Source organism: Trichechus manatus, unplaced genomic scaffold, assembly GCF_000243295.1.
Source record: "Trichechus manatus latirostris isolate Lorelei unplaced genomic scaffold, TriManLat1.0 scaffold00070, whole genome shotgun sequence".
NCBI classification, from domain to species: Eukaryota; Metazoa; Chordata; class Mammalia; order Sirenia; family Trichechidae; genus Trichechus; species Trichechus manatus.
This window is the reverse complement of record NW_004444006.1, coordinates 9,691,769-9,708,739: the sequence shown is the minus strand read 5'-3', so window position 1 is coordinate 9,708,739 and position 16,971 is coordinate 9,691,769. Positions and strand designations below refer to the sequence as shown.

The window sequence follows — 16,971 nt, the reverse complement described above, 5'->3', positions numbered from 1 at the left end:
GAGGAGCAAAGGTTTGTAGGATAAATTTTCATGGGAATCTGAGGTGTTATGGGAAGGATAATGATGTTATGCTATCTCTTCTTAGGCCTGCACAGACCTTCTCTCTCACCAGAAACATTTGACAGTGGGACTCCCCCCAGAACCTCGAGAAAAGACCATCTCTGCGTGAGTATGGTTTTTCAGTGGGTTCGATAAAGCTTCCTTTAAAGAGCCCTATGAGCTTACCACAGTTCTCTTGTCCTAATCTGTCAGTGGATAACTTCCTACACGTGTGTGCTTCTATCAGAGACACTCATAGTGAGAATGTTGGTAATGATAGGGCATGAGTAGATGAAAGACGAAATTCAGAAGGAGTAGAACTCAGATTTTTTTTACTTATTGACTTTCATAATCTTCCCATTCGAAAAGCTAAACAAGACAAACAGAGCAACTAGCAATGTTGTTGTTAGGTGCCATAGAGTCGGTTCCAACTCATAGCGACCCTACGTACGACAGAACGAAGTACTGCCCGGTCCTGTGCTATCCTCACAATCGTTGTTATGCTTGACCCCATTGTTGCAGCCACTGTGACAGTCCATCTCGATGAGGGTCTTCCTCTTCTTCACTGACCTTCTACCAAGCATGATATCCTTCTCCAGGGACTGATCCCTCCTGATAACACGTCCAAAGTATGTGAGACGTAGTCTCACCATCCTTGCTTCTAAGGAGCGTTCTGGTTGTACTTCTTCCAAGACCGATTTGTTCGTTCTTTTGACAGTCCATGGTATATTCAATATTCTTCACCAACACCACAATTCAAAAGCGTCAATTCTTTGGTCTTCCTTATTCATCATCCAGCTTTCGCATGTATATGAGGTGATTGAAAACACCATGGCTTGGGTCATGCACACGTTAGTCTTCAAGAAGATGTCTTTGCTTTTTAACACTTTAAAGAGGTCTTTTGCAGCATATTTGTCCAATGCACTGCGTCTTTTGATTTCTTGACTGCTGTTTCCATGGGTGTTGATAACTAGCATTAGCACTCACAAAAAGTCAGCTGTACTCTGGAAAGAGAAGGTGTATACAAGTGTCCAGTTGGAACACAGGGCTGATGATGAAACTCCATGCTGCTCAAGAAGGAATAAAGTGGGTGGAAGCCATAGTCAAAAATGGAAAAAATGGATGGATACTTGCAGAGCATAATGAATTAGCACCCCTTCAAGAATACTGTATAATCAGATTACCACTGTCTCAGTTCTGCCAGAGCTTTCAGTTGGAAACAGTGCCTTAGAATAGGCTATGACTGGCATGGATGGAGAGTGGTGAGTGACAATCTGGAATGGAAAGTTTAATTCTTACACATGAGTCTTCCTTCTGCCACTAGTCATGCCAGTAAAACTCATCTACACTAAATCTGTCTAATTTCATATTGTGTCAGTGCCAAAATTTAAATCTACAAGTAGGCTATATTTCCAATAAATAGTTTTAGAGGAATTCTAACTTTGTTCGTAAGTAATCTGAAAAATCTGTTTTTCTACTAAAGAGTAATTTAAAACAAGATTATTTCCCATACTAAAGAGCCTGGTGGTGCAATGGTTAAGCATTTGATTACTAACTGAAAGGTCAGCAGTTCAAACCCACCAGCCACTCTGCATGAGGAAAAACCTGTTGATCTGCTGCCGTAAAGATTACAGCATAGGAAACCCTATGGGACAGTTTTACCCTGTCCTATAGGGTCACTGTGAATTGAAATCAACTCAACAACACACAACAAGGGATATTTCCCATACCTGCCAGTTATACTTCTGTAGCCAGTGTAGTGAAAAGTTTATTTTGTAAACAAAGTATGCTCTAGATATGGAGTAAACAAGGAAGAAGTGAGCAGGAATACCTTTGTTGATGTCTGCATACCGTCTCCTTCCTGGTTTATGTCCATGATTTCTGATGTCTCTAGGCTCTGAAATACATGAAAAAAGTAATCCTAGAACCATGTGTCATAGATTCCGTGTGTCTGTCATGGAACTGTGAAGTCCCAGTTATGCTTTCAGGAAAATAGTCCTAAACTTGTTTCTGGTAAACAGAAGATTTTGTCACAGCTCACACCAATTTTATGACTACTGTGGGCAATCCAAAAGAAGAAGATGACATGATCCATGCCCCCGGTGTCAACAGGAGACTCAAAATTGTGGTGTGTTTGTATGTGTGTAAACTGATGAAAGTATACAAAATCAATACATGTAGTTCTCGACTTAAGATGGGGTTCCATCCAGATGGTTCCATCATAAATTAGTTCTGACATAAGTCGAATACCTCATTTTTTTTTTTAGTTTTCATTATTATTGTCTTTTGTTGTCAGTATCTTTATAAATCTGATCTTTATTTGTCTTTGGGGATTGGAAACATTACATATAAACTTAGAGATATATTTTAATACATACAGACATACATGAAAAAATACACAAATCATAAAAATTTACTTCAACGATGAAGTTGGATGATGATGGCATTTTGTCAGTTGTAATAAGTCCACTTGTGGAAGGTTCTGGATCATCTGGATTATCCCTAGAAATGGGGATGGTATTTCTAGCCAGAAAATTAGTGAGAGTTGTCTGTATGGTCCTTTTCTTTTTTTCTTCATATGTTTCGTAGTAACATCTTACTGCTTCCCAAATCTGTTGACTTTAGCAAAGTGATCAGCATTTGGGTCCATGTTTTCAAGCAACTGAAGCCCCTGATTGTTTTGAACAATAAATCACAAAATTGAACGTCTGCAAGTGAACATCTGAGAATGCTAACATCAGCAAATGATGTGCTGCAACACTGTATGTAGTCCATATTACTAACAATAAGATGTACAAAAATGGACGGTCATAAGTGTGGTTTGTCTTAACTCAAGTACATCGTAACTCAGGTACTACCTGTATAAACTCTGTGAGATGTGAATGTAAAGTAATAAAATGGCTTACAAAAGGCACAGGTTAAAATTACTTTATTACGTTGTAGCTTAATAGTTACCTGTCTAATATTAAGGACCAACCATGAAAGACTAGTCTGGAAGGACATCACGGGTGAGTTTTAAATAAAATTTGGAGGAGGATAATCCAGGTTTAGAGAAGGACAGTAAGAGCTCTCTTGAGTTGACATAGGACAAAGAAATTTGGAGAGGCGATTTTACCTAAGGCTATAAACTTGGAACACTGGAAGAACCAGAATGCTGCTGGTATTTATGAGGTGTTGAGGCAGTGACTTGGACTTGGGAAGAACTTTTTTTATTTTTTCAGTACACTTAGGTTCAGGGAATTCCATAACACTTAATTGTGCTCATGAGGAACCTGTACATAGATGAAGAGGCAGTCATTCAAACAGAACAAGGGGATACTGTGTGGTTTAAAGTCAGGAAAGGTGTGTGTCAGGGTTGTATCCTTTTGCCATACTTACTCAATCTGACTGCTGAGCAAATAATCCAAGAAGCTGGACTATATGAAGAAGAATGGGGCATCAGGATTGGAGGAAGACTCATTAACAACCTGCAGTATGCAGATGATAGAACCTTGCTAGCTGAAAGTGAAGAGGATTTGAAGTACTTACTGATGAAGATCAAAGACTAAAGCCTTCAGTATGGATTATACCTCACAACTGGACCAATAAGCAACATCATGATAAACAGAGAAAAGACTGAAGTTGTCAGGGATTTCATTTTACTTGGATCCACAATCAATGCCCATGAAAGCATCAGTCAAGAAATCAAACAGTGCATTGCATTGGACAAATCTGCTGTAAAAGACCTCTTTAAAGTGTTAAAAAGCAAAGATGTCACTTTAAGGACTAAGGTATGCCTGACCGAGCCATGGTGTTTTCAATCACCTCATATGCATGTGAAAGCTGGATGATGAATAAGGAAGACTGAAGAAGAATTGACACCTTTGAATTATGGTGTAATTTTGACACAGTGGCTGCAACAATGGGCTCAAGCATAACAAAGATTGTGAGAATGGCACAGGACCGGGCAGTGTTTTGTTCTGTTGTACACAGGGTGGCTATGAGTCAGAACCGACTCGATGACACCTAACAACAATGACAACAGGTTCAGAAAGTGACAGAATTTTGTCTTTCTTCACTGTCTACTTCCTCAGACCTCTGCCCTATGAAGCACTCACTCAGCTGATAGATGAAGCCAGTGAAGGAGACATAAGCATGTCCATCCTTACCCAGGTAAGCAGAGTTGCAAAGCTTACATTTTAAAGTTTGTTTTCAGTTGATCTGACAATTTTCTAAGACCACAAAATAGGCACTGTTACATCTGTGCCATAATTTTTCTCTATCCATTCTGTGTACAGGAGATAATGGTATATCTAGCCATGTATATGCGGACTCAGCCTGGCCTCTTTTCTGAAATGTTTCGACTTCGAATTGGTCTGATCATACAAGTTATGGCAACAGAACTAGCCCATTCCCTTCGATGCTCAGGTATTCAATTCAGTAACTATTTTAGGCAGAATCCACTTTTAAGGTATGTTTATGTAATTTTAGATCAGGAGGAAAAGAAAGCTAAAACATTTTTATCAGTAACTCAGAAGCTATATATAGCAATCTTATTCCCATCTTAGGCTGTCAGTATTTAAACAGGTCAAGGGACTGATATGATAACAGATTTATATATTAGTTCTGCACCTTCAAAATTCCACCTCTTCACTTCAAATTCTACTTACCTGACTGCTCTTGGCTCACCACGTTTCCTCCTAACTCCTAGAGTAATCTGGAGAGTGCATCATACTTGATTGTGACAGACTGGGTTGGATTCAGGCAGTGGAGCTTCTGGACACCAAGACTGATTCACTGCGTCAGTTCATCATAGTGTCAGTATTCTGACTAGTAACATCATGGTCAAATAAGGAAGACAATATTTTTATCAATATTTTCTGACAAGACTCTCTGAAATTAGCTATAGGTATATTTGACAAGATAACAGTTTTAGTTAGAAAAATAGTTAAGGCCTGTGGATCCTACAGGGGCCATTGGTGGTGCAGTGGTAGAATTTTTGCCTTCCTTGTGGGAGACCCGGGTTCAATTCCTGGCCAGTGTACCTCAAGTGCAGCCACCACACAGCTGTCTGTGGTGGCTTGCATGTTGCTATGATGCTGAACAGGTTTCGGTGGTGCTTCCAGACTAAGACGGTCTAGGAAGAAAGGCCTGGCAATCTACTTCTGAAAATAAGCCAGTGAAACCCTATGAATCACAGCGGTCTGATCTGCAACAGATCGTGGCAATGGCACAGGACCAGGCAGCATTTCACTCCGTTGTGCATGGGGTCGCCGTAAGTTGGGGGCCAGCTTAACGGCAGCTGATAACAACAGCAACATGGAAGCTGCAGAGCAAAATTACATAAAGTGTGAGGGGAAATAAAGGACCTCAAGGCATGACTCTTTTTTTCTCTTTCCATCGATGCAGATAATTATAAAGTACTTGTTTGATGTCAACAAGAATGGCAAAATAATAGAGATAGGGATGGCATAGAAAAATAAAATCACAGTTGCAGAAGTCAATTTTAGCCATTGTTTCAGTTAATTTTCCCCCCAAAAGGCTTTTAATTTAACAAGTAGCTAAATATATTGGTTTGTGGCTAACCTAAATCAAATACATAAGATAATTCACATTGTAAATAACCCTTTTAAGGAAGAGAGCTAACAATTATTTTGTACCTACTATATGCCAGCCCTGATGGCATAGTGGTTAAAGTGCTTGGCTACTAACCAAAAGGCCAGCAGTTTGAATCCACCAGCTGCTCTGCGGGAGAAAGATATGGCAGTCTGCTTCTGTAAAGATATATAGCCTTGGAAACCCTGTGGGACAGTTCTACTCTGTCCTGTAGGGTCACTATGAGTCGGAATCAACTTGTTAGCAACGGGTTTGGGTTTTTTCTTTTGGTTTTTATATACCAGACACTATACTTTTTGCTTTATATTTACATATATTATTTCATCCTTACACCAACCCTCAGGAGAAGATATTGTTGTCCCACTTTTGCCAATAAGGAAACTGGAACTCAGTTTAAGTAACTTGCCCCAAGTTACATAGCTAGTAAATAGTGAGATTTGAATCCAGATCTGTCTGATTCCAAATGATTTCCAGTTCACCACATTGTTATAGATAAATTTATGGTACTGTAGTATTCTGTAGCTATGGTATCAAGGGATGTTTTCTGAGAGGGTCTCGTTCTTCAAAATAAACTTCAAAAGATAAGGAATAAACCCCTAAATATTCTTCACTTTTTCTTAATTACCTCTTATGGATCCTTTTGCCTGTGGATTCATCAAAACCATGGCTCTTTGTTGTTTATAAGATAAAGTAAAGATCCCTGGGTCTGATACTCAAGACCCTCAACAGTCTGGCCTCTATTTACCACTTGAACAGTACTTCCCAATAATCTTATCAATCCCCCTCCTTGGAGATTGATGCCTTCTCAGATTTTCAAATCACTTATTGTCTATAGCTTTCATTTGGCGCTTAGTATATACAGTGTTTTATTGTTTATCTTGTTTATATGTTCCATCTCTCCCAAATAGATGGTCAGCCTCTCAAGGTCAGGCACCATGTAATATCTGTTTGTGCTAACGTTGCTTAAAATCAGGACCTACATATGTTGTTGTTAGGTGCCGTCGAGTTGGTTTCAACACATAGCAACCCTATGTACAACAGAACGAAATACTGCCCAGTACTGCACTATCCTCACAATCATTGTTATGCTTGACCCCATTGCTGCAGCCACTGTGTCAGTCCACCTCCTTGAGGATCTTCCTATTTTTTGCTGAGCATCTACCTTACCAAGCATGATGTCCTTCTCTGGGGACTGGTCCCTCCTGATAACATGTCCAAAGTATGTGAGATAAAGTCTCGTCATCCTTGCTTCTGAGGCACAGTCCAGCTGTACTTCTTCCAAGACCGATTTGTTTGTTCTTCTGGCAGTCCACAGTATATTCAATATTCTTTGCCAACACCGTAGTTCAAAGGCATCAATTCTTCTTCAGTCTTCCTTATTCATTGTCCAGATTTTGCATGCATATGAGGTGACTGAAAATACCATGGCTCGGGTCAGGCACACTGCAATCATCAGAGTGACATCTCTGCTTTTTAACACTTTAAAAAGGTCTTTTGCAGCAGATTTTCCCAGTGCAATACATGGTTTGATTTCTTGACTGCTGCTTCCATGGACGTTGATTATGGATCCAAGTAAAATGAAATCCTTGACAACTTCAGTCTTCTCTGTTTGTCATGATGTTGCTTATTGAGTGGTACAGTCATGAGGATTTTTGTTTTCTTTATGTTGAGATGCAATCCATACTGAAGGTTGTAGTCTTTCATCTTCATCAGTATATGCTTCAAGTCCTCTTCACTTTCAGCAAGCAAGGTTGTGTCATCTGCATATCGCAGGTTGTTAATGAGCCTTCCTCCAATCCTGATGCCACATTCTTTTTCCTATAGTCCAGCTTCTTGGATTATTTGTTCTGCATACAGATTGCATAAGTATGGTGAAAGGATACAACCCTGATGCACACCTTCCCTGAGTTTAAACCATGCAGTATCCCCTTGTTCTGTTCGAAAGTCTGCCCCTTGGTCTATGTACAGGTTCCTCATGAGCACAATTAAGTGTTCTGGAATTCGCATTCTTCGCAGTGTTATCCATAATTTGTTAAGATACACACAGTCAAATGTCTGCGTGGTCAGTAAAACACAGATAAACATCTTTCTGGTATTCTCTGCTTTCAGCCAGGATCCATCTGACAATGGCAGTGATATCCCTCATTGCATGTCCTCTTCTGAATCCAGCTTGAGTTTCTGACAGTTCCCTTTCAATGTACTGCTGCAACAGTTTTTGAATTATCTTCAGCAAAATTTTACTTGTGTGTGATATTAATGATATTTTTCGATAATTTCCACATTCTGTTGATTCACCTTTCTTTGGAATGGGTGCATATATGGAACTCTTCCAATTGGTTAGCCACATAGCTGTCTTCCAAATTTCTTGGCATAGACAAGTGAGCACTTCCAGCACTGCATTCGTTTGTTGAAACATCTCAGTTGGTATTCTGTCAATTCCTGGAGCCTTGTTTTTCGCCAATGCCTTCAGCACAACTTGGACTTCTTCCTTCAGTACCATCTGTTCTTGATCATATGCTACCTCCTGAAAGGGCTGAACATCAGCCAATTCTTTTTAGTACAGTGAATCTGTGTATTCCTTCCATCTGCTTTTGATGCTTCCTGCATCATTTAATAATTTCCTCATAGAATCCTTCAGTATTGCAACTTGAAGCTTGAATATTTTCTTCAGTTCTTTCAGAGAAATACCGAGCATGTTCTTCCTTTTTGGTTTTCTAACTCCAGATCTTTGCACATTTCATTATAATACTTTACTTTGTCTTCTCGGGTCGCCCTTTGAGATCTTTGTTCAGCTCTTTTACTTCATCATTTCTTTCATTAGGTAGCTACTCTTCATTCAAGAGCAAGTTTCAGAGTCTCTTCTGACATCCGTTTTGGTCTTTTCTTTCTTTCCTGTCTTTTTAATGACCTCTTGCTTTCTTCGTGTATGATGTCCTTGATGTCGTTCCGCAACTCCTCTCGCCTTTGGTCATTAGTGTTCAATGCGTCAAAGCTATTCTTCAGATGGTCTCTAAATTCAGGTGGGATGTACTCAAGTTCGTACTTTGGCTCTCATGCACTTGCTCTAATTTTCTTCAGCTTCCACTTGAACTTGCATATGAACAGTTGATGGTCTGTTCTGCAGTTGGCCCCTGGCCTTGTTCTGACTGATGATATTGAGCTTTTCCATTGTCTTTTTCCGCAGATGTAGTCAATTTGATTCCTGTGTATTCCATCTGGTGAGGTTCAGATAGTTGCTGTTTATATTGTTGGAAAAAGATATTTGCCATGAAGAAGTCACTGATCTTGCAAAATTCTATCATGCGATCTCTGGTGTCATTTCTATTACCAAGGCTGTGTTTCCCAACTACTGATCCTTCTTCTTTGCTTCCAACTTTTGCAGTCCAGTCACCAGTAATTATCAATACATCTTGATTGCACGTTTGATCAATTTCAGGCTGCAGAAGTTGGTAAAAATGTTAAATTTCTTCATCTTTGGCCTTAATGGTTGGTGTGTAAATTTGAATAATAATCATATTAACTGGTCTTGCTTGTAGGTGTATGGATATCATCCTATCACTGACAGCGTTGTACTTCAGAATAGATCTTGAAATGTCCTTTTTGACAATGAATGCAATGCCATTCCTCTTCAATTTGTCATTCCCGGCATAGTAGGCCATATGATTGTCCAATTCAAAATGGCCAATACCAGTCCCTTTTAGCTCACTGATGCCTAGGATATTGATCTTTATGCATTCCATTTCATTTTTGATGACTTTGAATTTTCCTAGATTCATACTTCAGACATTCCACGTTCTGCAAATGGATGTTTGCTTCTGTTTCTTCTCATTTTGAGTTGTGTCACTTCAGCAAATGAAGGTCCTAAAAGCTTGACTGCATCCACATTGTTAAGGTCAACTCTACTTTGAGGAGGCAGCTCCTCCCCAGTTATATTTTTAGTGCCTTCCAACCTGAGGGACTCATCTTGTAGCACTTTATCAGAAAATGTTCTGCTGCTGTCCATAAGGTTTTCACTGGCCAATTCTTTTAGAAGTAGACCACTAGATCCTTCTTCCTAGTCTGTCTAAGTCTGTAAGCTCCTCAGAAACCTGTCCACCGTGGGTGACCCTGCTGGTATTTGAAATACCAGTGGAATAGCTTGCAGCATCACAGCAACATGGAAGCCAACACAGCACGACAAACTGACAGACAAGTGGTGGACGTACATATAGTAAACTCTTACTAAATTTCTGACGTTGATGAACAAGTTCATTATCCTGTCTCAATTTTCTTCATAATTTCATGGTTTCGTGTCTGTTCTCTTTTAAGCTCTATATTTCCAGACTGTGAAGTTTAATTATTTTAGTTTATCTTCATATAGTGGCCCTTACTTTCATTGCCTTTCTCTGAATGGACTCCAGTTCCATTGTTCTCCCTTCATTCTTTCCACCTTCAAATAAAGATACTATTGACTACCCTAATAGTGTGTGTCGGGGCCAGGGGGGTTGAAGAAGAAATCAAGGACTTGGTTAATCCATAAAATGGATAATTAGTGCTTAAATAATTAAGAATTCATTACAGTATGAATACCTAAGCGGTATGGTGCTAGAAATTTGTTTTGTAATTCTGTTCTTCCAATCAAGTGACTCAGAAATTCTAAGCAAGAAAGGAAATAGTGAAAAAGTAGGGAGAGTATGGCAGGCAAATTAGAAATCCCTCTCTCCTAATGTTTCTGCTGCCTAGCTGAGGAAGCCACAGAGGGCCTGATGAATCTCAGTCCTTCAGCTATGAAGAGCCTCCTTCATCACATTCTCAGTGGCAAGGAGTTTGGCGTGGAGCGAAGCGGTAAAGTTGAATAACTGCATTTCCGTTTCAGAGTGTTTGTTTTAAGTGTCTCATTGCTTTTAAAAAATTTTTTTAAATCATAAGACCCATTTACCCACAAATAAATAGAACTCTAATATATAAAACAGTTAAAAACAAAGCTGTCTTCTGAAACAAAATTTGAAAACCACTGTATGTCTCAATTTTTTGTCCTTAAATGATATATTAACTAAGTGGATTGATTGCTATTATGTTTAGTTTTTAATTGTTTTATCCATTCCTTTTCATTATCTTGTCTCCATTTTAGGATATTACTATTACAACATAAAACCCTTTAGACTAACAACTTATATCATCTGAAACTTTCTTGTATTCCAATTGGCAATAATTCAGTAGCGCTTCCAATGTTGAGTGTGTGTGTAGTTGCTACAGTACATCTAATGTATCCTTTCAACTTTAAATTCAAATACATGTAGGAATCTGTCACAGACTAATCTTCTACCTGCACTTGAAGTTTTGGCAGTGAAATAAAGAGTGACATTTTGTGTCTAGTACCTGAAATAGCAGAGCAAATGAAAAGTGGTATTTACCATGCTCCACTTTTAGGCTTAGGCCAAGTAAATATGTAAGGTCAGGTGAATAGATGGCACTAGCAGACCTTAGAGTGGTAAAACAAAGTTATAAGGTAGTGCTTCTTGAGTCCAGCAGATTCTAATTCACTAGGTCTGGGTAGGAACCTGAGATTCTACTAATAAGCTCCCAGGTGATGCTGACGCTGCTGTTCCACAGACCACAGTTTGAATAGCAATGTTTTAGTTTCCTTTTGTTGTTATTAAGTTAAAAATAAAAGGACATACATCTAGGTCCTTTTAATGTGGTGGGGGATAAATCTGAACCTGATTATCCTTTATCTTTAATCTGTCATGTTGTAGTTCGCCCCACTGATTCAAATGTCAGCCCTGCTATTTCTATCCATGAGATTGGTGCTATTGGAGCAACCAAAACTGAACGAACTGGGATCATGCAGTTAAAAAGTGAGATAAAGCAGGTAATATACTTGGGGGATTATCTGGTATATTATCATGTTTAAGAACATTCTTTTGGATTCAGACTTTGTTGGGATTTTGGTTTCATATCCCTAGTTTAATTTGAACTATTTATTTTTCAGGTGGAATTTCGTAGACTGTCTATCTCAACTGAGAGTCAGGTGAAACAACTAGCGAATCCTTTAACATAGTTTAAGTTCCCTTTAGTTCTATATAACATGCATGTACTCTTGGCCTTTTTACAAATAAGATAACAAGTAGCTTGTCTGATTCTCCTTTGTATCAGTCATTTTGTAGATAGCTTTCCTTTTTCTGGACCAAACTATTTTGCTAATTTTAGGAGGATAATAATCTGCTTATAATAACAAGAAAGTAAACCCTGAGTTCCTCTTGTTAGGATTGACATGTAATTTTGAAATTAATTTTCTTTATGAAACTAGACTTAGACTTTTTGGTTTTAAAAATAGATAGTAGCGAGAACACCAGATTAAGCGAGGGCCTTATTTTTTATTTACTTGCAGGTATTGTCCCAAAATTAGATTTTTATCACCCTTATGATCAAAGCATAGGAAGGGTATTGTGGACACATATAGGAAAAACATCTGAATCAGTCTGGGTGTTGGTGGAAGTTGCTAAATACCATATTGTGGCTTCTTACTCAGTTTTCCCTGCAGGTGAGAATAGATGAGTTGTTACATTACACAAAGAAATAGTTAACACAAAATTCCATAATTTCTCCTTTTAAAACTCTGGGAAATCATATGATTTCAAAACCTCCAAGCTGAAAGAGTACTGATTTGGTCTATCCTGTTAGCACTTTTTATGAAAAGCTTATAACTATCTCTCTTGCTTTCAAAATAGATTTATGATACAGTATTAATGCACATACAGAAGAGGAAAGGAAAATAGATATTTCGTTTTTTTTTTTTAAGAAACCAGAAACAATTTAGGAGGAGAATGAGCCAATGCTTGAAGATTAATTTGAAGTAAACTTAATTTGATACACTCATTAAGTACCCTTTCATGTTTATATTTATGAAAGGGCAAGAACAGGAATAGAATAAGAAAGTTCCTGTATCAGAAAAGTTCTCATTTTACAGTTGTTTTTCCAGATAATTTGGATAATCTGCATATTTTCCTATCTGGAAGGTGAAAGAACTACATTCAATAATGAATAAACTGATTTATGTTGTTAGTAACCAATCCTTGTTTTGGATGAGAGTGGTTGGCTAAACATATTATAGTTGTTTGTAGTCACACAGTATTACTTAAAAGTTCATTATATATTTAGAACTTGAAGTCCATGTTTCCAGATAGATTGTTGTTGTTAGGTTCCATCAAGTCTGTTCTGACTCATAACCACAGAACAAAACACTGCTGGTTCCTACACCATCCTCACAATCATTGCTGTTTGAGCCCATGGTTGCAGCCACTGGGTCAATCCCTCTTGTTGAGGGTCTTCCTCTTTTTTGCTGACCCTCTACTTTAGCAAGCATGATGTCCTTCTCCAGGGACTGATCCCTCCTGATGACATGTCCAAAGCGCGGAAGACAAAGTCTCACCATCCTCCCTTCTAAGGAGCATTCTGGCTGTACATCTTCCCAGACAGATTTGTTCGATCTTTTGGCAGTCCATGGTATATTCAGTATTCTTCGCCAACACCATAATTCGAAGGTGTCAATTCTTCTTCGGTCTTCCTTAGTCATTGTCCAGCTTTCATATGCATATGAGGCGATTGAAAATACCATGGCTTGGGTCAGGTGCACCTTAGTCCTCAACCTACTTTGCTGTATCTTTTTTTTTTTTCCCCTACACATCCACTGCTCATAGGTCTTCAAGGGAGCCAGAATCATTAGGATTATAATTTAGAGAATTGAGAGCCCTAAATTTTCCTTACTATTTCTAAATATTGATTTCCATCTTTACCTGCTTATCTGTATTTTGTGTGGTTCTAAACCCTTTTCTCTATCATTCACCAGTGCTCTCTTTCCTGATTATGGGGAAAAAATATATTTGTAAGGTTGTTGTTGTTAGATGCTGTTGAGTCTATTCTGACTCAGTGATCTCATGTGACAGATAAAACTGCTGCATAGGGTTTTCTTGACTGTAATCTTTGCTGAAGCAGATCACTAGGTCTTTCTTCGGTGAAGCCACCAGCAGGATTTGAAGCCCCAACCGTTCGGTTAGCAGCCAAACGCTTAACCATTATGCCACTAGGGTAGTTTTATTTATTTTACCCTTTATCATGACTTGTAGAGTAAAGCTATGTCATCAGCTTTTTAATGATAACATGCTGGCTACTTACTTGAATAGTCCAGAATTTCACTCTACTAATCACTTTTGAAAACACAAATAATGGTTGTTCATCCCTTTTAAAATTATATGTTCTTCATTTTTTTTATAGCCCAATGGTGGTCATCTCCTGGGTATAGATTTGATGTCACCATCTCTTCTGGTAACTGTTGTCACCTTATATTATATGCCATTCATGAGTGCTTTGAGTATATGTTATATAATCACGACATATACTAATTGACTGAAAAGGAAAACAAAGTCAATCAAGAACTAAAATAAGTATAAAGCAACTTAATGCATGGATGTGAGATCTTTCCCAAAAAGGCAGGAAAGGGGGTTCCACTCCAACCTCTTTTTCATTTCAGAAAGCATAATTCAATGTAAAAATATAGTTAAACACCTGTTTATTAATTTATTCTTTCAACTAATATAATTTATTACATGCCTACTATGCACCAGGTACTGTATTAGGCAGCATCAGTGTCACCTGGGAACTTATTAGAAATGCAAAATCTTGGTCGCTACCCTAGGATTACTGAATCAGAAAGGCTGAGGTGGAGTCCAGCAATCTATGTCTTAATAAGCTTCCTAGATAATTCTTATGTGCTTTTAAGTTTGGTAACTCCTGGGTTAGCTATTCTTCTGATTATTAATTTAGTAAATATTGAGTGCTGATTTTGTGCCAGGCACTGGAGATACAGTAGTGAACAAAATAAATGTGTTCTTTGCCCTCATGAAGCTTATAGTTTAGAGAAGAGTGATCTTTGATTAAATTTCAAAATAGCCTATGATTTCAGATTTCTCACGCTGAACAGATTTAGGCCAGATGACACACAAACAAAAAATGGAAAACTATTGAGAACATTATTGGTATTTCTGTTATCCTTAACAAAATAGCCCTGTAATAAATTAATAAAACTTAGTCAACTCTGTCATAGCCACATTAATAAAAATAGGATGGAGGTGTAGAAGAGAATCTAAAAACTGTTGATATTTGGCTTTTGAAAACAGTCTGGGTTGTACCTTTTCAGATACATACCCTTTCTGGGTAGACTTCACTTCAGCAGCCTGCGATCTTGGTGGTAAAGAAGATAATGAAGATCAATGCGATAGCAGTTCATTTACTTGGCAGATCAGTATGACAGTCACTTGCTAATAGAAATGTTTTGGGACAGTTTTCTCTTTTACATAGCAGTTGTTGGTGGTTTATACATTTGTCTCAAATTAAAATGTGAGCAGTTCTTTTCTCAGAAAAATATTTCTATTATCTTCTTTTTATTTTGTATTTCTGAATCTTTAAACTGTCAAATAACCACTTTCACCAATGTATTTCATCTTTCATTTAGCGTAATTTTTCAAGGTTCATCTATGTTATAGCATGTATCATTACTTCATTTCTTTATATTGCTGAATAATATTCCATATATTCCACACATTCCATACATGTATTATCCATCAGTTTATGGACATTTGGATTATTTCCACTTTTGGCTTTTGTGAATAATGCTGCTATGAATCTTCATGTACGAGTTTTTGTGTGGACAAATGTTTTCATTTCTCTTGAGTATATACCTAGGAGTGGAATTGCTGGGTCTATGTTTAGCATTCTGAGGAACTGCCAAACTGTTTTTCAAAGTGGCTGCCCCATTTAGTATTCCCACTAGCAATATATGAGGGTTCTAGTTTCTCCACATCTTTGTCAACACTTGTTATTGTCTGTCTTTTTTATTCTAGCCATCCTAGTGGGTGTGAAGTAGTATCTCATTGTGGTTTTGATTTGCAGTTCCTTGAGGACTAATGATGTTGAGCATCTTTTTCATATGCGTATTGGCCATATATATCTTCTTTGGAGAAATATCTATTTGAATCCTTTGCCCACTTTTTAATTGGGTTATTTGTGTTTTTATTGTTTAGTTGTAAGAGTTCTTTATATATTCTAAATACAAGTCCCTTGTCAGATATATGATTGACAGATATTTTCTCCCATTATGTAGGTTGTCTTTTCACTTACTTGATAGTGCCCTTTTAATTCATAAAAGTTTTTAATTTTGATGAATTCCAGTTTATCTATTTTTTTCTTTTGTTGCTTCTGCTTCTAGTGTCATATCTAAGAATCCATTGCCAAATCTAAGGTCATGAAGATTTGCACCTGTTTTATTCTAAGAATTTTATAGTTTTGCTTCTTATATTTAGGTCTCTGATCCATTTTTAATCTTTAAATATGGTGTGAGGAAGGGGTTCAGATTAATTCTTTTGCATTTGTATATCTAGTTATCCCAGTACTATTTGTTAGAAAGATTATTTTTCCCCATTTTATTCTCTTGGCACCCTTCTCAAAAATTAATTGACCAAAAATATAAGGGTTTATTTCTGGACTCTAAGTTCTATTCCATTGATCTATATGTCTATCATTATGCCCATATGACACAGTCTTTATTATGGTAGATTTGTGGTAAGTTTTGAAACCAGGAGGTGCCAGTCCTCCAACTTTGATCTTTTTAGATAAAGATTGTTTTAGCTGTTGTAGGTCCCTTGAATTTCCATATGAATGTTAGGATCAGCTTGTCAGTTCTTCAAAGAAACCAGCTAGGATTTTGATAGGTATATTATTTAATCTCTAGATAAATTTGTGTAGTATTATCATCTTAACAATGTCAAATCTTCTGATTTATCAACATGGGATTTCTTTCTATTTATGTCCTTTAATTTCTTTCAACATGTTTTGTAGTTTTTAGAGTACAAGTTTTGTACTCCTTTTGTTAAATTTATTCCTATGTATTTTATTCTTCTTGATACTATTGTAAATGGAATTGTTTTCTTAATTTCTTTTTCTGATTGGTAACGCTAGTGTATAGAAAAGCAACTGATTTTTGTGTGTTGATCTTGTATCCTACAATTCTGCTGAACTCATTTATTAGGTGTAACAGTTGTTTTGTGGATTCTTTAGAATTTTCTATCCTGAAAAATCATGTCATCTGTGAAGAAAGATGATTTTAGTTTTTCCTTTCCAATCTGGATGCCTTTTATTTCTTTTTCTTGCCAAATACTGTTGCTACAACTTCCAGTACAATGTTGAATATCAAAAAAAAAAAAAAAAAAAAAACACAAACCTGTTGCTGTTAAGTCAATTCCGACTCATAGCAACCCTGTAGGACAGAGTAGAACTGCCCCATAGGGTTTCCAAGGCTGTAAT

At 37.4% G+C, this 16,971-nt stretch overlaps 1 protein-coding gene across 2 annotated transcripts in view; it reads left to right on the top strand.

Moving 5' to 3' along the window:
• The window catches only part of PHKA1 (phosphorylase kinase regulatory subunit alpha 1), a 167,753-nt gene that overhangs the window by 134,482 nt on the left and 16,300 nt on the right, over nucleotides 1-16,971 (top strand). The window contains exons 23-28 of one of the 2 annotated variants that reach the window (XM_004380152.2): nucleotides 86-165; nucleotides 4,113-4,191; nucleotides 4,317-4,446; nucleotides 10,357-10,458; nucleotides 11,370-11,485; nucleotides 11,606-11,644. In XM_004380152.2, coding sequence (XP_004380209.1) covers nucleotides 86-165; nucleotides 4,113-4,191; nucleotides 4,317-4,446; nucleotides 10,357-10,458; nucleotides 11,370-11,485; nucleotides 11,606-11,644 — 546 coding nt within the window. The remainder of the gene's footprint in view (nucleotides 1-85; nucleotides 166-4,112; nucleotides 4,192-4,316; nucleotides 4,447-10,356; nucleotides 10,459-11,369; nucleotides 11,486-11,605; nucleotides 11,645-16,971) is intronic. The other variant, XM_004380153.1, reaches the window with a different exon arrangement.